This window comes from Fringilla coelebs (genome assembly GCF_963513975.1).
Source record: "Fringilla coelebs genome assembly, chromosome: 28".
Taxonomy (NCBI): Eukaryota; Metazoa; Chordata; class Aves; order Passeriformes; family Fringillidae; genus Fringilla; species Fringilla coelebs.
Window position 1 is genome coordinate 2,361,821 of NC_140054.1, and position 24,035 is coordinate 2,385,855.

The 24,035-nt window shown below is 51.3% G+C and overlaps 2 protein-coding genes across 9 annotated transcripts in view; one reads left to right on the forward strand and one right to left on the reverse strand.

Moving 5' to 3' along the window:
• SCMH1 (Scm polycomb group protein homolog 1) overlaps positions 1-5,494 on the forward strand; it is a 61,936-nt gene extending 56,442 nt beyond the window's left edge. For 5 of the 6 annotated variants that reach the window (XM_084222521.1, XM_084222524.1, XM_084222526.1 and 2 more), the window contains 3 exons: positions 453-656; positions 1,658-1,800; positions 3,659-5,494. In XM_084222521.1, coding sequence (XP_084078647.1) covers positions 453-656; positions 1,658-1,800; positions 3,659-3,784 — 473 coding nt within the window. In that variant the 3' untranslated portion in view covers positions 3,785-5,494. The remainder of the gene's footprint in view (positions 1-452; positions 657-1,657; positions 1,801-3,658) is intronic. The other variant, XM_084222525.1, reaches the window with a different exon arrangement.
• Positions 5,495-6,293: 799 nt separating this feature from the next.
• CTPS1 (CTP synthase 1) lies at positions 6,294-23,711 on the reverse strand. 3 transcript variants are annotated; one of them, XM_084222542.1, is made up of 19 exons: positions 23,622-23,708; positions 22,968-23,144; positions 22,458-22,628; positions 21,676-21,776; positions 20,391-20,507; positions 19,663-19,746; positions 19,350-19,430; positions 17,555-17,706; positions 15,622-15,754; positions 14,078-14,166; positions 13,188-13,282; positions 12,617-12,679; positions 11,795-11,838; positions 10,963-11,059; positions 10,676-10,731; positions 10,495-10,591; positions 10,143-10,287; positions 9,148-9,238; positions 6,294-7,854 (listed from the first exon to the last, which is right to left on the reverse strand). In XM_084222542.1, the coding sequence occupies exons 2-18, from the start codon at positions 23,131-23,133 to the stop codon at positions 9,154-9,156; spliced, it is 1,776 nt and encodes a 591-aa protein (XP_084078668.1). In that variant the 5' UTR covers positions 23,134-23,144; positions 23,622-23,708; the 3' UTR covers positions 6,294-7,854; positions 9,148-9,153. The 3 variants fall into 3 exon arrangements, with proteins under 3 accessions (XP_084078668.1, XP_084078669.1, XP_084078670.1); XM_084222543.1 differs by lacking the exon at positions 22,968-23,144 and having other exon boundaries at positions 23,622-23,711; XM_084222544.1 differs by lacking the exons at positions 22,968-23,144; positions 23,622-23,708 and having other exon boundaries at positions 22,511-22,541.
• Between the last annotated feature and the right edge of the window lie 324 nt (positions 23,712-24,035).

Below are 24,035 nucleotides of genomic sequence, written 5' to 3' on the forward strand. Positions count from 1 at the left end.
GAGGAGCAGCAGGGTGTGGGAGCATTGCCTGGCCCTGATGGCACAGCTCCCTCCTGCTCTGCCACCCCAATGCCCAGCAGCAGGGCTGTGCCCTTGGTGAGGTGCAGTGTGACCCCTCGGGGAGCATCTCCTCCCCTTCTGTTCAGGCCTGCCTGTGAGTCCTGTGTCCATTGGCATCCAGAGGGGACAGCCCTGCCCTACCCCACGGTGCCCCTTGGCCAGAGGGGCCCAGGGCAGTCAGGCCTGCTCCAGTCTGGGACCATTGTCACCACACTGGTTGGACTGGCACTGGCAGATGGTGACACCATTTGCAGCTGGTGAATCCCAGGGCTGTGGCAGGGCCTGGTTTGGTCCCTGTGCTGGGGTGAGCCCAGCCAGGGGTCGGAGCCAGCGAGCGCACGGAGCGTGGCCGTGACGTTCGGGTGCACTAACTGCAGCTTGGTGCATTCCAGGTGAAACCTTTGTCCTGGGAGATGGCCTCCCAGGGCCCTTAGAGCCTCGCCTGGACCCCATGGACTCTGCCTTGAACTCTGTCAATTCATCCAGCCACAGCAGGAGCTCCAGAGACTTTCGCCTGCCAGGATACAGGCACCTGCAGCAGCCCTCTAGCCTCAGCCAGGGCAGCAGCTCTGCCCTGCGCAGGCTTAGCTCTGGGGGTAAGAGCTCAGAACAGCCCTGCAGCTGTACCTTGGGCAGTGAAGGGCTAGTCTAACTCCAGTCACAGCTTTCTGACCTCAGCAAGTGCCAGAGGCTGGGCTCTGCACAGCCAGCCAAGTCTGTTAGGTGTGATGGCACCTGGCAGGTGGCAGTGTGGACAGGTGACGTTTCTCCTTTGGCTGGTGACTGGGTGGACTTGGAGGTCAGTGGGGAGAAAGGAACAGGCAAGAGCTGAGCTGTGTCCAAGTGGTAAATGGGTGTCTGAGTCCACAGGAATGGATTGGGAATGTCTGGGGAGTCAAAAGTTGCCTGGTGGGGCTGGGAGGATGGGCAGATGCATGAGTGGCACTTGTCTGTATGGGGAAAGAGGGGCAGGAGGGCTGAACTGCTCATTGCAGCATGTGGGGTTGCAAATAATGTCATTTTAGGTGCATGGTGTCAGTAAAAGCCTCTGAAAAGCTCAGGCTGCTGCTGCCCTTTTCAGCAGAGCTGAGACAAGGGGCTGTGCACGCTGGGAGCAGGACTTGTGCCAGCTCAGGCTGTGCTGACAACAGGAGGTCACCTGTGGCTTCAGTCCATCAGAAGATGCAGCCAGTGAAAACATAAACCAGCTTTGCTGTGTTAAATGTGCTAAAGGTGTTGGGAGGGGAGGAGGAGCCGTGCATGGGGAGAGATGTGGGAATGGCAGGGGATGTTCTGCGGAGGTGGGAAGTGTCTGCCCATGGGCAGGGAGGAGTGGGAGCTGGGGCCAAACAAAGGGAGTGGGGCTGGAGAGAGGGGACAAGGGCTCAGTATAGAAGGCTGCCCTGAAAAGTCAGACCTAAGGAGAGGGAATAAGGCCTGGGTGCCAGACCAGCGTCACAGGAATCTGGGGTATGCCTGGGACGTGCCCCTTGCCGTGTCTCTGCCCTGCTGTGGGAGAGGAGCTGAGTGGTGGACTGAAGGGGAGTGGCTGGGGCGGTGCCAGGGAGCCCCAGTAACGGAGCTGTGGCTTCCCCAGGCTCTGACAGGTACCTGGGCTCCCGGGACAGCTCCCGGCTCAGCAGCCGCGACCCCTCGGCCTGGACGGTGGAGGAGGTGATGCAGTTCATCCGCGAGTCAGACCCGCAGCTGGGCCCCCACGCTGACCTCTTCCGAAAACACGTGAGTGTGCAGAGATGTGTGTGTGCTTGGGGTTCATGTACAGAGCTCTGTGTGTGTGTTTGGGGTTCATGTACAGAGCTCTGTGTGTGTGTTTGGGGTTCATGTACAGAGCTCTGTGTGTGTGTTTGGGGTTCATGTACAGAGCTCTGTGTGTGTGCTTGGGGTTCATGTACAGAGCTCTGTGTGTGTGTTTGGGGTTCATGTACAGAGCTCTGTGTGTGTGTTTGGGGTTCATGTACAGAGCTCTGTGTGTGTGCTTGGGGTTCATGTACAGAGCTCTGTGTGTGTGCTTGGAGTTCATGTACAGAGCTCTGTGTGTGTTTGGGGCTGTGCTGCATCTGGGAGGGGGCAAATCACACAAATAAAATCCATGAGAGGCAGAACATGGCAGCACTTCACACCAGATATGTGGTGGCACCAGCTGTGGGTTTCTCTGGGTCTGGACTGAAGGCACTTGAGACAGCAGTTCATGTTCACACTCAGGTGTTTATTATTTCTTATCGGTAAAACAGTCTCACTGCTGTGAGTTCAGCAGGTTTTCATTAGAAGGCACAGAATGGCCAACAATCTCTTGGTACAAGGGCTTTTAAAGCTAAACTGTCCAATTGAGAACTGACACCTGGATTGTTTCCCCTTTTAACCCAATAACTGATCCCACAGAGCCCCCAGTGCAGACTTTTCTGCCCAATTACAAAATGCCACCCAAACCCATGGAGGAGGAAGAAGAAGCATGAAGAAGAAACCCAGGACCACACCCTGTGCCCTCCATCTTGCTGCCATCCACAACACACTAAAAATCCCAAACCCTCAATTTCTCACCCAGTGACACACCTGCACTGCTCTCTATAATCTATTTCACACTTTTGTGGATTCCAGTCTATTCTGGAGTTTAGGAAACTTTCTCCATGAATGAGGGTCAGAGTCAGAGCTGCCCTGGGGGTCAGGGCACCCCAGAGCAGACAGGGAAATATTCCCAGTGCTCTGGGTTTCCACACAGATGGAGTTTTGTGCTAAATAAAAAGATCCTGATAAATCCTGCTCATGCCCTGTCCGGGCTTGGATCCTCCTCAGAAGCCCTCGGGGGCAGCCTGGGTGCACACAGAGCCTCTGCAGTGAGTCCCAGTGCCACATGCACATGTTTTTTTGAACACTTCAGGGATGGTGATTTCAGCCCGTGCCAGTGCCTGACCACCCTTTCAGGGAAGAAAGTTTTCCTAATGTCCAGTCACAGAGCACAGGCTCTTTGGGCTCCAGGATCTGTTCCCTCACCTCCATCTTCAGCCGTGACCTCAGGGCTGTGTGTGTCACAGCAGGGCTGTCACCATCAACACATCCTCTCCCAGATTTCTCCTGTGCTGGGATGACAATGCCCTGGAATGAGCCATTGCTCCCAGCATTGCCACTGCCTCTGTCATTCTCCTGTCAGGAGACCTCCCTTTTCCTTCCTCCCCCTCCCTTCAGGATGTGCTGGCCCTCTGGAGACAGCTCCTGGATGTTGATCACCCAGCAGAATTCCCATCACACACAGGGGTCCGGGGCTGCAGCAGGGGGGATGTGGGGCTGTGCTGTCCATACTGGGATGTCCATATTGGGGTTGTCCATGCTGGGACATCCTCACTGGGATGTCCATACTGGAGTGTCCCTGCTGGGACGTCCTCACTAGGATGTCCTTACTGGGACGTCCATGCTGGTATGTCCCTACTGGGATGTCCCTGCTGGCAGGTCCATACTGGGACGTCCCTGCTGGGATGCTGCTGAGCAGGGCTCTCCCACCCAGCCCTGCTGTTGCCTTTTGGCCTGGCTCAGGCAGGGCTGGGCTCCCAGGCACCGTCTCAAGCTCTGTGGTTGATCCTTGCAGGAGATCGATGGGAAAGCCCTGCTCTTGCTGCGGAGCGACATGATGATGAAGTACATGGGGCTGAAGCTGGGGCCCGCCCTGAAGCTCACTTACCACATCGACAAGCTAAAGCAAGGCAAGTTCTGAGAGGACTCCTGGCAGGACGGATCCTGGAAGCTCCGCTCCCGGCCGCCCCACCCGCGCTCACCTGCCGCAGGTTCGCATGCACACACCCCCTCCGCCGCAGCAGACAGACAGACGGACACTCCCGACGCCGGCCGGGCCCTCGGGGCCCCTCCCACCCCGACAGCGCTCAGGAGGAGCCCGGCACAGCTGGGCTCTGCACCAGACTCGAGCTGTGGGCGTTGGAAGCGGAGGGTCTCTTCCCTGCTGCCCGGCCAGCACTTCTCCATGAGCTCCCAGTCCTGCTTCCCTGGGATGGAGCAGCTCCAGCACCGCCCCTGGGGACCGGCTGTTTGCTTCAGCTCCTCCCTGGGCCTGCTGGGGCAGCCCCTGGGCACTGAGCCTGCCCAGCCTCAAGGGGCTCGGTGCCCCCAGCCTGCCATCAGCCCTGTGGCACCACAGCAAGCTCAGAGCCAGGACCACCCAGCCCTGTCTCCAAACTGGGGGAGCCCACCCAGCCCTGCTCTGCCTGCCCCCAGCTCCACACTGGGCTGGGGGTGCAGGCCTTCATATTTATTCCAGACTGGGGAGGCCGTGTGGGAGCATGGAGAGAGCTGGGAGAGCTGAGGAGCAGGGCTGGGCCTGGCGTGCCCCTGGCACAGATGGGCCTGGGCTGGTGTTGGAGGCTGCCTGGATGCTGCAGGACTCGGCTGATCCTTCTCGCCTTTTTTTTTAATTTTTTTCTTAATTTGGATTTTTTTTTTATAAGGAGTTGTCTGTTTCAAACGATGAGATGATTTTTCTACCTGTGTTGAACTCGCAGCTCTTGGTGGTTTTTAGCCAGAGCTGCTAAGGTTTGTCTTCCCAGGGGCACTGCTGCTCCTCTAGAGTTTTGGTCTGTCCCAGCTCAGCGTGTGTGAGGGTTTTGGGTCTGGCCAGAGCATCCCAGGGTGGTGACCTGTCCTGGCATCGCTCTTCCTGTGAGGGCTTTGTGAGGGCTCTGAGGGCATTGCCCTTCCAGAGGCACCTGTTGGTCTCAGGCAGTTTAATGTATTTATTTTTGATGGCACTTGAGTGCTTCCCACGGTCCCAGACAGGTTTCTGCAGCTGCATGAGGGGAATCAGAGTGGAGCCAGCAGCTGTGCCACCGCAGTGTCCCCTGGACAGCAGCTGCCAGCTCGGGGCTGCCCAGACCCCGGAGCATCACTGGCACCAGCCTGGCCTGAGCAGGGACAGGGCTGATGGGGCCAGCACAGGCTGTCCCCAGTGTGTGCCCACACACACCTCAGCACGTTTCCTCTGCAGCGAGCAAAGGGCTGGGACAGAATCTCCACTCCAAGCACTTCCCTCTCCTGTCCCCAGCTCAGCCTCTGCGCCCGGAGCCGCAGCTCTCACCCTCCCCTGCCGCCTCGAGGGCCTGGCCAGCAGCAGGACGGGCCCCTGTGGTGACCGACCCTCCAGGCTCTTGCACTGAGTCAGGTTTACCCCTAAGGGGCAAAGTTACAAAAAAAAAAAAAAAAAAAAAGAATACCCCAACCCCCAAAGTAATAAAAAGGCAAAAAGGCTTTTGTCCTGCAGCGCAGCCTGCGCTGTGCCCGGGGCTGCTCACGGGGCCCTCGCTGTGACCCGGCCAGGCCCGGCGGGGCAGCCCGTGCTTTCCTCTGCACTTATTTTACGTTGATTTGTTTATAAATAAAAGGATACCAAGTTCCTCCCCGCGCTTTGTGCACTGATGGCAGCGCTGGGCTGAGCCCTGGGACTGAGCCCTGGGACTGAGCCGCAGCTGCCCCGGGCGGGGAGGGAGAGCAGGGCCAGGGTGGGGCTGGGGGTGATTCCTGAGGCCAGGGAAGCACATCGTGTCCTCCCTGAACCGCTGGGGGTGATTCCTGAGGCCAGAGAAGCACATCGTGTCCTCCCTGAACGCTGGGGGTGATTCCTGAGGCCAGGGAAGCACATCGTGTCCTCCATGAACGCTGGGGGTGATTCCTGAGGCCAGGGAAGCACATCGTGTCCTCCCTGAACGGCAGGGTGCCCTTGGGTGAGGGTGCTCCCAGCACTTGTCCCGGCAAGAGCTGTTCCTGAACCCAGAGCCAGGGCTGAGGCTGCTCTGGGGACAGCAGAGTGGTGGCAGTGACAGCCCCAGGTCACCCCATGGCCTGGGGACACAGCTCTGGGCTGGGCAGTCCTGCACGCCCTGCACCAGGCAAGAAACACTCCCAGCTGTGGAGGAGGGGGTGGGACAAACCCTCCTGGGGCAGCTCAGAGCTACTGGAAACCTTTTTCTGCCCTGCAAAACCTGCAGGCTCAGCCCATGGTCCCCAGGTTTCTCCAGGGCTGGAAGGAAGCTCAGTAACTTCAGACTTTGGAGCTCCATGTCTAAACCCAGTGTGAATACAGCTCACAAGTTCTTGCTAGGTTAGAGGGGATTAATTCAAGATTGGGCAGTTTTGTGCTTCAGTCCTTCCCTCCCTCCGAGCAGGCAGAACAGAGCAGGCTCAGGGCTCCTTACTCAGTTTGTTACAAATGAGCATTTAATGACCGAGTCAGTTGCACGGTTTTGGCCAAAACAAACATTTCAGGAGGAAAAAACCACAGTTGTGCTGCAGCTGAGGGAGGATCTCACCCTGCCCCAGGACAGCCAGGCCAGGGCAGGACTGGGCAGGAGCTGAGCACTGCACTCGAGAATTGCTGCCCAACAGCTGGAAGTGGCACACGAGGAATGCTCCAAGCTCTCCAGGCTCACAGCAGCTTTACAGGGAATACTTAAAACAACTGAGGACTAAAGCAGGGGGGCTGGGGAGGAGATCCCTGAGGAGGGACAGGGCAGGGCTGGGGTCTGTGGCTCAGCCAGGTCTGACTGTGCAGCTCTCCCAAACTCCACAGAGCTGCTGCAGTCCGAGTGTGCCACATCAGACAAGGGAGACACTTTCCTTCCTTTCTCCTCAGTCAAGGGCCACACAGGGCAGGGAACCGAGGCAGTTCAGCCCCTCAGCCCCACACAGCTGGACAGCAACACCCACCCCCCAAGGCAGGGGTGGTGAGCCCCTCCCTCAGGAGCAGCCCCTGGGAAGTGCAGGAGCCCAGGACAGGACTCCAATGGGGACAAAAAGGCAACAAAAAGGCTCCACTTCAAATCCATGAAAAAGCACCAGGAGCTGCTGTGTCCCAGGCCAGGGACACAGTTCAAGGCAGCAGTGGAAGTGGTTCAGTGGTTCACTCTGTGCTCACCTTCCCCTTGATGCAAGGGGTCGGAGTTTCCCAGCACCAGGAGCAGCTCCAGGAGCACAGGGAGGGCTCACAGGGACCCCTGGGGTGGGGTTTCCCTGGCAGCTTTGTTCTCCTGGCCCCCCAACCCGATCCCAGTTAATCACATCCCTGCAGTGACACCTCAGCCAGAGCTGAGCGTGTTCCAGAGTAACACTATTCCAGGAAGATCATCCTGGTTACAAATTCATTGTGACAATTAATGCACCAAGAGCACCAGTGCCAAAGGTTTGCAAATGCTACTGAAAAAAAATAAGAACAAACCAAAAATCATCCTCTTCCCCCTTTCCCAAAAAAAAAAAGAAAAGAAAAAACAAACCAAAAAGGCTGCATGAAGCTGCCCACAGCCCTCTCTGCAGCACAGCCAAGCTCAGACACTAAGCCAGCCCCCAAAAATCTTGTGCCATCCATAATTTCACCAGTAAGTAAAGACTGAGGAGGGAGCAGAAAGACTGGGGAAAGCAGCTCCACTGTCAGTGTGCAAGGCACCCTGGTGCCAAGCACTGCCTGCTCTGGGAAGGACCTGTGCCATGGGATTCCCCTCAACACAGCAAATCCCACACCCAGCTGGCTTTGACCTCCAGGCTGGTGCAGCTGAAGGAACTGAAGGAAGTCTGGAGGAGCCTCTGTGAACTCTCCCCCACAAATAACCAAGAGCTATAGAGAAAATAAAGCAAGGACAGAAGAGCTGAAATAAAAAGGGACAGGATCTCAGAACAAAAATGATAAGCCCATAAGTTAGGAAAGCCCAGAGCTGAGGGTGTTGAAGCTACTGCTGTAAGAACACCTGGAAAACCTAATGGAGACTCCTCTCTGCAGCAAGGACACACCTGGAGAGAGAAAAGGAGCAGGAATTACTGACAGGGAAGAACCACAGACTGGAACTGCAGTCTCACACATGGGCCCTGGCCAGAGCTCTGTGCCCAGCTCAGGGGTGTCTCAGCTCCAAGGGGCACTGGGGCACCTCCAAAGGCACTGAGCTGCTCCCCTGGCCTTGGCTCCTTCCACACAGAGCACAGGGAGTGAGCACAGCTCAGCCAGGACTGAACCTCTGCCCACAGCAAGCACCAAAGCATCATTTTCACTGTGCTGCAGCCCTAAGAGAGCTGGGCTGACACAAGTCCCAGGGACACTGCCACCCTCCCCATGTGGGGACAGCCTCCAAGCCACCAGAGCTGCCACACCAGGGAACACAGGGAATACTGTCAGTGAGACAAAGGTTCAGAGTATCTTTAGGATCAAAATTTACAGGGAGAATTCTTCAGCTGTTGGTGTTGTGGAACAGCCCAACACCCAGCAATCACATCTGGTCCCAGTGCTGTGCCCAGGGATGGGGAGCACTCCTGTGACAGACTGGGGCTGACCCTGCTTCCCCCCCAGGTCACTCTGGAAGGGAGAGGAGGGAGGGGCTGGACCTCTTCAGTGCCCTGGCACTCAGCAGTGGAGCCCTGCTGTCACCCCACAGGGGTGTGCAGATGCTGCTCAGCTCCTGCAAAACCCCCACAAACCAGCCAGAGCAGGGGCAGGTCTCACATCCATGATCACCCACTGCACAGAGGGAGAATGCAAATGTAAACTCTGCCTGTTTTGCTGGTGCAGTCTGAGTACCAGGTTTTAGTGTCTTCTCCTTCCCAGGACTGTTTACATCCAGTTTTCACACCCCTGTAACACCTGCAGCCCTTACAGAGCAGAGCTTGAGCCCTAGGTCTGACAAGATCTGCTGTCCCAGGAGATGGACACAGTGGATACTTCCAAGATGTTCTTTTACTATGGTGAGGGACTGCAAAATATTGAATTTCCTAAACTCAGGAACCCCTTATGCAGCTCTGCCCCCATTTCCAGGAGAGTGTGCACCACTGGTGCTTTTACCCAAATCTAACCCCAAATTCCTCTGTGTGTATTTGTATTTTATTGTGTGTCTTTGCTAGGGGACACCCATCCCCAGCTGTCACACAGACAGAGGCAGCACCCAGCCCTCAGCACAGCTGGGACACATGTGTGAGCACCAGCACATCTCATGGTGCCCCAGCTTCCTACCAAATAATGTGGGACTCAGTTGCCAGAGGCAAAGATTGGCCAAGAAACTTTTTCAAAAGGAAGAGGTTGAGGTCATGAAACATTACCAGGAATCAGTCATGGTTTGCTGAAGGAAACTTCAGCTCTGTTATCTCCAGGTCAGGAGAGCTGCTGCCACTCCGGTCACTGTAGGTGTCCCTGCAGGAGTAAAAGATTTGGGGTTAGGGAGCACAAGTGCTTTAAGGACAGATAATTAATGTGGCATGCTGCAGCACAGCTCTTCTGCTGCAAGGAGCCATTTCAAACTCAAATGAGGCACTGAAATGAGAGTGCCTCACACATGAAACTCCTCTGGATCACACCTGACCACTGTGATGTTGACACCAACACAGGAATCCCGTGGTGCAGCTGCACTGCAGCTCAGCCCACAAAGCCAACACTTTCTTTTTGGCACTGCATTTGCCTGGGTTTGATACAGACACTGCTAAATCTCCTCAGCATTTGGTCTGGCTTTTGTTTAGTGCCTGTCAGCAACCCCTCAGTGTTCTCTGTGAGGAGGAGAACAGGTCAGTACCAAATGGTTGTTATTTGTTGCACAGTCCCAAGTGCCAAAGGGAACTGCAGGCACTGGGGAACAGCAGCACCAAGTAACTGCACCATTAAATCCACCCAAAACACAACTTGCTTTCCAAACTGAAACAAGGAAAGCTGAAGTCAGCAGGAAAAAATAAGAGGCTGCAACCACCAGGGTCTATTCTTTAAACCAGCAACAGGAACAAGTTTCTCATGGAGCAGCCTGTACATGGGATTTGTCTGAGAACGCAGGGGAAAGCCCATGAGATCTCCAGTCATGTAAAAGAGCAGGCCCAACCTCAGTTTCCCCAAAGAGCCTGACTGACAGCACAAGGCTACAGATCTCCAGATCTCTCCCTGAAGCCAGGGTCAATCAGCCTCCACACACCAGACACGAGCTTTCAAAAGAAGAGTGGAAAGAAAAGGGCTGCAATACCAGGAGCTCTGTGCCAAGAGGATGCTCTGGGTTATCCTGCAGGAAGCAGCACTGTCCTGTGACAGCTCTGACTGGAGTCTGTCTGGAACCCACCTGGGGGAGAGCCTGCAGCCCTTCTGCAGGTAGTGGGTGAGTCTCCCTGCAGATGCCAGGAGGAGCCCAAAGTATGGAGGTGATGGCTTGATGGGCCTGGAGAGGAACTCGGGGTGATACTGAACACCAACGAAGAAAGGATGCTCTGAGAGGAACAAACAAAACATTCATGTCAAATCTCTCAAGCTTGTGGCTGAGCTGCAGGTCAAATCCTGATTATGTTGAAGCCCATCTTTTTAAGGATGGAATCAAGACAGTCTGAATGGGTCCCACATGAAAAGCTGCTCCATTACCCTCCAAACACTTTCCCTTGTCCATCCCACACCCCCAAACCAACTGCTTAAGGACTCACCTTCCAGCTCAACCACTTCCATCCTCTCTCCCTCCTCATCCTGCCCCACAAACTTCAGACCTTGCTCTTCAAAACACTTTTTCAGTTCTGGATTGACCTAGAAAATCAGGAGCAAGACAAGCCATGATCTCTTGTGTCTGGATTACACAGGAAAGCTCAATACCTACATGAGCTTTTTTACCTCAAATCTGTGTCTGTGTCTCTCTTCCAAGAAATCATGATCTCCATAGAGCTTCCCTGCAGCAGAAGTAACATGTTCCTTAGAGCAGTGATCACAGCTTTTAACACATTCACTTGATCAGCATCCTTCAGAATCTGCACTTCTGGAGGGAATTAAATTCCCTGATCCCCATTCCCCACCAGAACAGTCTGAACAGCTGCCATTCAGGGATGCTTCAACATCCCCAGGCCTCACTTCCCCAACCCATTCCCAGGAAACATTTCCAAAAGAGGCAAGAAGGGCCTTACTCATGATTGAATTCTTGGTTTGGAAGAGTGTCCTCCTCTTGCCAAGCCTCATTGTCCCACCCATTTGCCCAGGATTATGTTCTGGCATGTCTATGACCTGTGGAAAGAATTCAGAGGGAGGTGAGAATCAGGGAGGAATAACAATAACAGGCAGACTCTGACACATAAAAGGAAAAAAAAAATCCCACCAACATTCATGCAAAAAACCAAGGAAACCAGCCCAGAACACTGTCTTGACAAGGCAGACCAGCAGAACTAGGCTGGCTGGCTGAGCTGTTCAGTACAGGCTGCACAGTCCATATGGGAGGTTTGTGGATATTCAGGGCACTTTCACAGAGGAAATGGCCTCAGTCAGAGTTTACACAGATTGCACACACCAATACTGTGCTGTTTATTGAACTGCATGTTAAACAAACATGCAAATTTATGGGGGAAAGAATCAAATCAGAACTGCTCACTATTTGATAAATCATTATAAGCTGTTTTTTGGTAACTTCCTCACTTTGAGTAGCATTTTAAATTACAGCAGAAGCCAATCATGGCAGACCCTGGGAGAAACACAGAGCCTTTCACAACTGTACCCAGGAATTCAGGTCTGTCTGGAGCTATCATACAACAGTTTGAGATAAAAGGGACCTTAAAGCTCATCCAGTGCCACCTCTGCCATGGCAGGGACACCTCCCACTGTCCCAGGCTGCTCCAAGCCCTGTCCAACCTGGCCTTGGACACTCTGAGGGATCCAGGGGCAGCCACAGCTTCTCCTGGCAATCATGCCCAGGGATGTGCAGGAAAGTCAGGTAAGGATATCACAAGTACATCACCATAAACTCACCACTGGATGAGAAGTTTTGGGGTCGAACTCTGTTGAGTTGGCATCTGCAATGTAACATTGAGCAGTCAGGAGCACAGAGTGGCTCACACCATGGCATCACCTCCAGGACCTGCCCCAGGGACAGCTGCTCCTCATCCCAGCTGTGCTGAGCCCCCCCTCAGGCACAGAACACCCCAGGCAGCAGGAACAGGGCTGCCAGCACTGTTCAGTGTCAATCTGCAGTCAGAGGATAACCCATCCTCATTCAGGAAAAACACACCTTCAAATATAGAAATAAAGGCAGGGAGGGGGAAAGGAGCAGAATGGTCTGAGGAACTCCTCTTTCCTCACCCTCATGACTGGAGAGAATCAGAGCCAGGCTGAGAACTCAATTTAGCAGGCTCTGAAGGGAGTTCTGTTAACAGGGACCTGCTCAATCCAAGCAGAGGGCTCAGAAGGTAACTCCACTCACTGAAGGAGCTGCAACTGTTGGCTGGCTGAATTGCTTTTTGGGCAATTCCCACTGGCTGCAGTGGGAATATGGCACATGAAGGCCACCAAGGTGTTTCATTCAGGAGCTAAGAACCTCATGCTGAACAACAGGAAGCTTTCTGTCATGATAAGCATCACTTACTCTATTGATTTTGATTTTTATTTAAATAAGGAAAGGAAATTGCTCTTTTTACTTTGAATTAGCAAAAGAGATAGGGATCTTTACAGGTCTAGGTAAAAAATTAAACTGACCTATGAAAAACTTAAAACCACAGGTATCTAAAAAAATCACAGCTATTGCTCAAGGAACACAAGAAATGACCAAAGGCAGGAAGGGTTTTGTGCCATTACCTTGCCAACCAAGGACACTGCGAGCAAACTCCACCACTGCCAACTGCATTCCCAGACAGACTCCTGTGGAAGGACAGGCAGGACATGGATCAGGTCAGGACAAGGACCTCTGAGCCCATGCTGCAAAGCACACACACCCTCACAGAGGATCCTGAGTCAGAGGCAGATCTTTGACTGGAATTTAGGGCTCTGGAGTCCTGGCAAGCTCTGCTTCCCTCCCTTTCCCACCCCCTCTGCTCATACTCCAGTTGAGTCTCACCACAGACACTTCACTGAAATGCAGTCTTGTATTTCTTGGTGCCAAGATCACCACAGCCTGATCTGAAACATCCCCAGACTGCAATCCCCTCATTACAGACTCCCTGTCAGCACATCCCAGCCAACTGTGACCACTTCAGAGCTAACCAGGGGTGAGGCTGCACTCCCTGCTCAGCTGAGCACAGATCACTGCCTTCCACAGACACTGCTCATCCCAGACACCAGTGAAGATCAGAGCAGCTCCTGCTGCAGACCAGTAAGACTCTCCTTCACCTTTCTTTATTTCTTCTTATGGATGAAATATGATTCTCACCTAAAAAGGGTTTTTTCTGTTTCCTTGCCCAGGAAATAGCTTGAATTTTGCCTTCTGTCCCTCGAACACCAAATCCACCCGGAACCAGAACTCCACTGCAGGAGGATGAAAAGATTCCATTCAGCATGGCTGCCCCAAACCACACACCCACAAATCACCCCCCTCCCATAAAATCTTAGCCTTGCAAGACCCCTCCCCTGAAAAGGGCTCTGAGGTAGCCACGTGGCAAGGCCTGGCTGCAGTCAGTTTCCATCTGACTTCACATGAGCTGTCACATAAAGAGGGGGAAATATTTTATAAATGCCAATTTTACCTTCCCAAAGAGAGATCCCAAATATCTCACAGGTTACCATGCTGAAGTGGTTCCTGCTGTGGGACTCACACAGCCTGCCCCAAACATGTTTGCAAACACATCACCCAGCCAGGCCCACGCTGAGGAAACCCCTGGCTACAGTGTCAGGTTGTCCCAACACCAAACTCTGCAGGAGGTTCTTTCTTCTGCTCTCACTCAAATCCTGCTGCCCTGAAGGGTAAAAGACCCCACTTGTTCTTGTTTTTGTGCTAATTCTTGGCACTCCTCTGCATACTAATGCTTTTCCCCCTCTCACACTTTATTTCTGAAGAACTTGGTACCCTGTTTACACCTTCCATTTTCACTCTGCCTTCACCAGTTCCTTTCCTTTCTCCTGATTTCCTCTGTTTCTACCTGATCATGCAGGTGTGCATATCCTCACCAGCAGAATAATTTCCCCCACCTCCCTCACTTATCTAACAATTCTCCATTTAACACCTTCTCCTAAACGCCCCTGAGAGGTGTCTGGGGCCTTGTCAGTGTGCTGAAAACAGGTTTATCAGACATTCTCCAAGGAAAGGGCCACAGCAGAACTTACTCAGCACCACAGAGCTTCTGCCATGCCTCGTGGTACCTGACAGGCTCCTCCTGCAGAGTGTCTGGCTCCAAGTCAGCAGAGTCAATGTACTGGGAAGAAATCCAAAAAAAGGATGATGAGATATTGCCACCAGAGTGTACAGGACTTCCTGAATTCTCATTAAATTAAGACAGCATAATTCCTCCTGGACAGCTCTGGATTTGTTTCCTAATGGATCCTTTAGTTTTTTCTGGGCTGATTTCCCATCTGTTAGCCAATAAAACTCCTTTCCTCACCCCCCTGCTCTTGGTGCACAAACAGAACCCATGATTTCTGTGTCCTCCCCTCTCTGCAGCCCTGCTGTGACTTACACCAAGTCCCTGAGCCCCAGCCTGGAATGTTCAATGTGAGGTGTGAATGCAGCACAGCAAGGTGGGAACATGGGGCTGTGCAGACACAAACCACCACACAGAGAGGAAAAAGCCTATCCCTCTCTCATCAAATAAACATCTCTTTCAAGAGGCATTGCAGAAGAAATAGGCTATGGTGAAACACAGGCTGCTGTAATTAAAGGGTGTTATGACAACGGAAAAAAAACCCTGCAATTTTTTCCATTTTCTCATCTCCAGCATTCCATTACCTCTGAACTCCTGGATGTTCTGGCAGGCTGCTAACCCTTTAAAAGAAGCATTTTGTCCTTCTTTTTTTTGTTTGTTTTTTGGAAGCTGCAAAACTACCAATCAGTTCTTTAACTAACTACAGCTACTCAGTTCTTCAGCACAAGATCTCCCTGCACAGAGCTCACTTCACTCCTGAGCCACTCAGACACAGCTGTGCCAGGAAACACCCACAGATGCTCATGAAGGGTTTGCACTTTACCAGTCTTGTTTTTCTTATTTTCACCTCTGCTGACTTTGGAAGTTGAAAAGAAACCCTGACCTAGATCAGTACTGCTAAAAAGCAATCACCTATTTCCATGACTCACTGACATCATGGAACTGCTGGGCATTTAGAAATCTATTGAAATGAAAATTAAATTTCTAGCACCAGGTACATATTTCACCTCTTCAGAGCATCCAGCTATGACCAAGACCCCTGAAAGCATCTGTGCATCCAAACCAGCATGAAAACCTTAATAACACCTGAGGCAGAAGCGTCATAAAACTTGAGTACAAGGTTAACAGCAACAAAAAAGATAAAACAACAAAAAGAACCACTTGCAACAAGTGTCAGAGCAATGAAAGCAGAGAGGGCCCCCTCCAATCCATCCACCACTGTCACAGCTCAGCACACAACACTGAGCACTGAGGAGTTTCCACCCACTCCAGCTCTCAGGAGGAGAGGCTGGGTTGCTCTGAAGCTGGTTTAGGCCTGATAACAGCTGGTTTAATGCTGTTAAAATCAAAACAGCTGTTTTGATGCAAGGATAATTTGGATGTTCATTGGCTGAATCACTTCTCCCTTTCTGTCTATGGGTTTGTGAAAATCTGAATTAGGATGGGCAGCACTGTAGGTGGAAGCAGGATGGGTGGAGTTTTTTCCCCCACACACAGACCCACCCCTACCTTAATGTCAAGTTTGTGGTTGATGGCCAGGGCAGAGTGCTCCAGGGCTTTGATGACAGATGCATAGGAGTCAGAAAATTTGGTGTATTTGCCCACCAGTGCAATGGAACATGTTTCAAGCAGACGGTCGTACCTACAGAACACCAGAGCACACAGCTTATTCCAGCAGTAACGGGAGAGGGATGGAATCTTCCACTCTGTTCAGCTTTCCAAGGAACAAACAAACTTTTCCTGTTCTCCTAAGTGTGTCCAACAGAGCTGACATCCTTGCAAGAGTGACCTTTTACAATAATTATGATTTAGAAACATCAAAGCGAGATCAAAACCAGAACAATGAGAAAAACAGTTGCAGAAAGCCACATATAAATTAACTCATCTCTGCTAGTGATGAAAAACCACTCTGAGCAGATCCAAACTGCCTTTTCAGGAAGCTGTATTAGATTCAAAGGCTGCAGTGAACTCCTAGGAGAGGATCAAAGCAGAGCTTGGTGTATGTTTGTACTGCACAGCATCTTCCCACGCTGCTGCTGAGCTCATATCAGCAGCTACAAACACAGAAAGCATTTCTGCAGTCCTAAGGCTGTGCTGCCTCCACTTTCAATCCCCAGCACCTGGCAGCACAGGATTCACACAGCATTCCTGGCCACAGCCCAGAGTTTGTTTAAAGTTTCTCTCAGAATTGCTAAACACCTCCAGCCCAGCTGGTGACAAGGGCCTTCCCCATCAAAAGGAAATGTTATTGACAGGGCTGGCTTATGTCAGGCACAGAAATCAAGGAAAGCACCTAGATCTTGAAAATTAATTTCTTATAAGAACAAGCATATTTAAGGCTCCAGCTGACATTCAAACCCTTTCTGAAAAGTCTCTATTCACTATTCCCCCAAGAACACTGAGTATATTCCTCACAAGAAAAACCCCAGTGTCCAAGGAGTCTCAGAACAGGTACCAAACACTTGTCTCACTTGCCTGAAAGCACTCTCAAAGGTACTCTTTGACACTCCTGACATCTCCATACAGCTATACAAAAGGATTTCAACACTTTGTAATGTTACTGAGAGGGAAATTTTTATAAAAAGAGAGGGTAGAGTGTCCAGCTTTTAATAACTTCAAGCTGGGTTTGACTCAGGCAGTACACTTCCAACATAAGATAAGGATCTCACTAAGTTTATCTCACAGGATTTTATGGAGAAAGGCTGAGGGAACTGGGGTGGTTCAGCATGAGAAGAAAAAGCTCCAGGGAGACTTCATGGCAGCCTTCCAGTAAGAGGATTTATGAGAAACATGGGGACAGACAACAGTAGGGTCTGTTGTGCCTGGACAAATGGTGATGGTTTTGATCCAAAAGGAGTGGGATTTAGGCTAGATATAAGGATGAAGTGTTGTACAATGAGAGTGGTGAAGCACTGGCACAGGATGTCTGAAAGCCATTCCGTTGTTTTAGCAGCACGTTGATGAATGAAGTTCAGAGCAGCTCTTGCAAGCAAAAGAAACCCAGTTGGAATATGTTCCAGATGCTAATCCAGTCAGGGTTTCTGTCTTCACCTCCAAGGGGACTGCAGGATCATCACTGCATTAAGGCTCAGCTAAACAAAGCAGGAGGAACAGAAGTTGTAGCTGTAGGATTTTTGGTTTCATCAAGCCTGACATCACTGAGATAACACAACTTTCATCTCCATTTGAAAGCATTAATAAAAATTTGTTAGTTCAACATGAATGCTTTGGGAAGAACCTCCTACAGCAGCTGTGGACTCCCCACCCTGGAAACATTCAAAGTTTGGATGGGGCTCTGAGCAAAAGAAAAAAAACAATGTGAGCATGTAAGAACACACTTGAGGAACAGGAAGTAACACTAATTATCTCAAACATTAATCAACAACCAAGAACAGAAACCAATGCTGAAGTGTGCTGCAGTGTGCCCAGCAGTGCAGCTCACCTGTCAGCCATCTCCTTCCACTTCATGAGCATCCTCCTGGGCTGCCTCTCGATGGGAAGGTCCAGCCTGTGCCTGAAGTAATCCACAACTCCCTGCTCCTCCAGCAGCAGAGGAACCCGGTAGATGGAGGAGACATCATGGACACAAATGACCTGTTCATAAAATAAGGGTGTCACTAAAACACAGCCATCCAGTGCCTCTACAACCATTTTTACTCAGATATTCAGAGTGTTCCTGTCTCTAGCAGAAAACCATATGACCACCTAAACCTCCAGGCAGTCACATTTTGAATAACATAAGATGTCAGAAGCTTAGTACTGGTTTCCTTATGCTTGAAAAAGCCATTCTTCAGCACTTCCAAGCCATTACTGCTCCCTGGAGCCCCTTAGGAAGGGCTAGAACACAGTAACCCAACAGCAGGAGAGTCAGCTGCCCAGCACTTCATGTGAGCAGCACTCAGCAAAGTTCAAAGAACACTCCAGAGAGCCTCCTGTGATACAGAATCTCTTGAAGTGAAGCTACAAACTGCCACAGGCACAGCTTCCCCCTTCCCACCTCTGTCCTTCGTAACCAGGGCTCCCAGTCTGAGTGAAACCCAGAGCAATCTGTGACCCCAGTACAGCAATACAATTTACAGAGTGCCCCTCATCAAATTTGGGATTACACAATCATGAGCAAAGAATTCTTAGGAAAATCTACATCAACAGTTTTAGTTCACTGAAATGGGAAAAGATGGCTCAGGACAACTCTCATCTGTCCATTAATAATGGACCTGTACTTTAAGGATCCAAGACACACTGGCAAAACTTCTTTAAATCCTCATTTCTACTGACTCAAATAAAAGCAGAGTTCAGTTCTGCACCAAACCTCCTTGGCTGAACATTTTCCTCTTCTACCCTCAATGCTGCTCACTTCTCAATCCAAGTGCAACAGCAGTCAGAGCAACAACTACATAGAACTGCATTAAACTTCCTGGAAAGGGACAAGAGCCAACTTATTTTGAATTCCTGGCCAACAAGAGGTAGATATTTTACTGATGACACATCAACATTATTGCCAGCAGTACAGTGCTTGAAATTGCAGGACTCAAGTTTGGTCTTGCTGTAGAGCAGATTAATAAAAATTACTTGACAGAACCTGGGATTGTGAAGTTACACTAAGACTTTCACAAAAAGGCAACATTTCTCGAGCTCCAGCTGGATTGGAAAGTGCTAAAACTCAGCCTACATACTTTTGACTATTTTCCAAGGTCAAACTTAGAATGTGTTACAAGTCTCAGAATAGAAAGGATTGTGCAAACATGCAATTTGTGCATATCACAACCTTCAAGTGAAGCACTGCTTCTCCTAAACATCATTTCAATCTCTCTGTGAAATCTCTCCTCAAGAATTCTTGGGCAGAACAAGAAAAGAGCAGAAATACAGTAATATATCCTTTAAAACTAATTTTGGGCAATCTTTTCACCTCTAAATACTGGAAAATCTGATTTTATGTTCACAGGAGGAATGTGGAACTGTAATTAAGGTCAAAACAGTGATTCAGAAATCACCTTGGATACCACAGAATTCTCTAAGCTTACACCAATCACCTCACAATAAAATCTGGGTGCTGGCACAAAAAGAATTGGTTTAGCAACAGGTCCATGTGTCACGAAGGGAGGTAAGACAAAGCAGCAAATGAATTATGCAGCTACCAAAACACAGAGCTAGAACTGCTGCACTAGACAGAACTCCCCTCAGCATCTGACAAACAGCTCCAGTATTTACTGCAAGGAAGCACAGACAGCAATCCTCACCTGTTCTGGTTCAACATGACAGAACATGGAAATCTTTTCTTTTACTGAGGTATCCAGTGGAGTGGAGCACCTGCAAACAATCTAACAGAGCAGCAACATCAGGGCTGTGACGCAAACAGAAACACTCAGGCATTCATAAAACAAACCTCTAAAAAGAGCTGTCTTTGTGCAGTCTCTGATTTGAGAAAAAAAAAACACAATTCAGTTTCTTTTCCTTATTTATCACCACTATACAAGAGTTCTCAAATTCAGCATGACTGCTGCTGCAACATGCCAGATTTTTACATTCAAAGACAGGCTACACAAACCTTACCAGATCTGGAGAGAGCCCGAGACCTCTGAGCTCACGAACACTGTTCTGGGTGGGTTTGGTCTTCTGCTCCCCTGTCGAGCTTGGCTGGTCAGAGAAGAGCAGTGGGTGCATCAGGTTGTGATAAGCAGCAATGATTCAGCAGGTTAATCAGCACTCTGAGACATCTCACAAAAACTTTCACTCAGTTCTTGGACAATTCACATGAACCTTCTGTAGCCCATTTAAATCCCCAGGACTGAGAGCAGCAGCAGGAACCCAAGTTCCAATCTGCCCACTGGAGTGCAGGAAGGAGAGGGACAGAGAACCTAAGGTTTATCCACTACTTCCTCCAAATACCTCATATTTCATATTTCTGATTTTTCTCTGTAAATCACCTGGCCTGGACAGAATGGGAAAAAGGGAGAAGAGAACCAACATTGATCTGCACTCCATAATTATCAATTTGCTCTGTCCAATCCAGTTCAGTCTGACACAAGGAATGCTCATGCTGCATTTCTACGATTCCCAAGCTTTTATTACACATTTACACCCTTTGAAAAGTTCTTTTTCAATTCCTGTGAGACTTTTTAAATACATAAGCATATAATCTCTGCATTTCTGCCAGAAGTTTATATATACACAGAAATACAAAAGTTACAGCACTTAGAGATACAGCATTTCAGAAACACCTATTTAGGAAATTTTGGACTGAGGAAGCCTCTGCCCATCAAAAAGTTTTGGGTCCTTACCTGGGGAACCAGGCTGACATGAATGTTACAGAAATTCTCTCTTTTGGCCTTGAACTGGAACTGGCGGAAGGCCTCGATGAAAGGCATGCTCTCGATGTCACCCACCGTGCCCCCGAGCTGGCAACACACACACACACTGGGAGTTAGTTACTGCCAAAACCTGCTGAAGGTGTACACTAAAGACATGAAAATACACAGAACAATCTACTCCAGGTGCCATTCTACTGTCATCATTTCCCCACAAATCAAAAAGCCACAAGAAAAACAGCTTCCCCTATGGGCAGCACCTCAGAGACATCAGCTTGACCCCTATTTTCTAGTCAGAGAAAAACTTCAATGTGAAAATTATGATTTATGAACATTAGGTGGCACTGAGAAGCAAAATTTCTGTTAAGTTTTAGGAACTATATAGAGTGGACAAGACTATAGTTGGAGCCTCCCAGGTTGTCAGACAGTGCCTCCTTGGTACTTTAGATCTGGGCTTGTGACCCTGGCACAGAAATTGGCACCCAAGCTGCAGGCAGAGTCCAAGTCACCCTGACCTGGGCTCTGTGACAAGCTCCCTCTCCTGTGTTAGCACATCCCAGCAGCCAGCTCAGCAGTGTCAGAGCCTTCACCCTTCTCTGTCTCCTTCTGGCAGCAGAATGTTCCATAAACACCCTGAGAAGTGCCACCACTAACTTGTGCCATTTCCTGCTGCATGTCTGTGCTTGAACTGGTCACTTGGAGGAGGAAAGACAACTGTATCCAGAGGGGGATTTACCTCCCCTGCCTCCATCCACCAAGGGACAAGAGGCACAGTACAATTAACTCAGACTGGCATATTGAGTTAAAAGAGCAAAAAAAATTCATTCTGTAGGTTAATTCATAGAATATCCTGAGCTGGAAGGGACCCACTGAGTCCAGCCCCAAACCCTGCATAGATCCCCCAACAACCCCACCCTGGGCAACTCTCCTGGAGCTGTGGCAGTGCCCATTCCCTGGGGAGCCTGGGCAGTGCCCAGCACCCTCTGGGGGAAGAACCCTTCCCTGATCTCCAGCCTAAATCTCCCCTGACACAGCTCCAGCTGTTCCCTGGGGTCCTGTGGGGCTGCCCTTCATGAGGCAGCTGCAAGCTGCAGTTCAAAAGATTATGGAGTAAGTGAAACTAACAAGGGGAATTTTTAACCCGTTCCATAACACACAAAGTTGAACGATTCTGTAAAGAAAAATGCAAAATATGCATATAGATCAGTTTACTGCATGCAAGAAAAAAAAAAAGACCTACTTTTAAAAAGTTACAAACCTCAATCACACAAACTTGGGGTTCAATACCATCTTCATCCACAGGAATCCGTGCCTGCCTCATTACCCATTCCTGTATGGCATCTGTGATGTGGGGAACAACTGGAAAAGAAACCCAGGCAAGGGTTAAAGCCCCCAGACATGTTTCTCCCTCTTAACTCATCAGAGAGCAAATTACTGACAATCACTAGCCAGTGCTCCCCATAGGGCTTGAGCAGGATATTTTGTCTTTAAAGAACTATGCATTTTTGAAGTGATTATTCTTGGCTGTGATTTTCAAGTGCCTTGGCAGGAAATTGAACCCTGCCTTAATTTAAACACATGTAAGCAACATTTCCTTTAAGCTGAAAGATTCAAGCACAAACTGTTCTTTGCTCTAAATAGAGAAAGTTATTCAGTTTTTAACTGGCTGTGAAAGTCCTAATGTCAACCAGCTGTGGAGAGTGGTTAAAAAGGGAAGAGACTTATCTGATACTCACAAATCCTTTGGGTTTTCTAATGACATGAGTTAACAAAAGCGTTTACCATTTTAACCAGCTAACAAACAACCCCAAAGTGTATTGGTCTGAAGTCTGTTCACATTTATCACTGGGTACATTAGACAGCTGGAACCAAGTCCAGCACAGTCCAAACACAAGCAGGATGGTGCAGAGCCTCAAGCAAAAATGAAAGGCAAAAGTATCCAGCCAGGACTGAAATACAGAATGCACTTCTAGCAGCCTAGGCCGGGACAATCTCTCAGTGAAGAAATTCCCAATATCCAGGAAAGAAGTTTTGCATCACCTTGGACCGTTTTGCCAAGATAATCTCCCTTCCTCTCCTTGTTAATAACATACTGGTAGATCTTCCCCGTGGTCAGGTTGTTGTCTTTGGTGAGTCGGATATCGAGGAAGCGCTCGTAGTTCCCGAGGTCCAGGTCCACTTCCCCTCCATCATCCAGCACAAACACCTCTCCTGCAGGCACAGAAACAGGCACGGGCACACGTGTCAGGCATATGGAACAATTCAACATAAAGAAACTCCTTCCCTGATTGCCACAGCAAGTTCAGGAGTGGCGAACAGAACTAAAAGCCTTTAAAACCGAGAGGAGCAGCGCACCGGGGACCGGACCCCTTCAGGCAGCAGCAAGAACAGGCAGAGCACATCTGTGCTGTGGGCACAGCAGCCGGCCCGCAGTGCTGGCAGGCTCAGGAGCAGGCACAAAGGCTCGCACAAAGGAGACGATTCACGGCAAGCCAAGGCAGCCCCGGCGCCAGCCGGCAGACCCCGACACCGAGCCCGCGGGGCACCCACCGTGCTCGTACGGGGAGAAGGTGCCGGCGTCGATGTTGATGTAGGGGTCGATCTTGATGGAGGTGACATGCAGCCCGCAGGACTTGAGGATGGTGCCGATGCTGCTGGCGATGATGCCCTTGCCGATGCCCGAGATCACGCCGCCCGTGACCAGGATGTACTTCATCTGCCCCGCGCCTGGACGCGACAGACACCGGCACCGCCTCAGCGCGGGCTCTGCCAGGGGAGCGCGCTCCAGGCAATGACATTCCTGACAGCGACCCCCGGGCCGCGTCCCGCCCGCCGCTGAGGGCCGGTGCCCTGCCCGCTGACATTCCTGACAGCGACCCCCGGGCTCGCCCGCCGCTGAGGGCCGGTGCCCTGCCCGCTGACATTCCTGACAGCGACCCCCGGGCCGTGTCCCGCCCGCCGCTGAGGGCCGGTGCCCTGCCCGCTGACATTCCTGACAACGACCCCCGGGCCGTGTCCCGCCCGCCGCTGAGGGCCGGTGCCCTGCCCGCTCCTCCCGCCACAAATTCCCGCCTCCGCCGCGCGCCGCCCGCGTGGCCCCGCCAGGCCCGCGGGGTCCGCGTGGTCCCGCTCTGCCGCCCGCCCCCTCCTCCCCCCCCCCCCCCCCCCCAGCGCTGCCCGGATGGTCTCGCCCGCCGCTCTCACCTGGGGCCGCCGGGCGCGCGGACAGCGCGCGCGCGGGGGGAGAGGGCGGGAGGTGCGGAGCGCGCGCGGCGCCGCTCCCGGCCGGCTCGGCTGGGAACCGCATGAGGCCCAGCTGCGCCTCTGCGCCTGCGCGGGGCGGGGCGGGCAGGGGGCGGGCCCAGAGCCTGAGGGCGGGGGTGTGGCCGGAGCCGGGATAGCCCCGCCCTCTACCCCGCCCCAGTCCCCTCAGCGCCTCGTAGAGGGCGGGAGCGGCTATGGATGGCGGGATGAACTGGGGTGGAAAAAACCTTTACTATCTTCTAGGCCAACCTATGAGTTAACACCTCCTCATCATGTCCCCAAGTGCCACATCCACATCTTTCTTGAACGCTTCCAGGGATGGGGGCTCCACCGCTGCCCTGAGCAGTGTAGGCC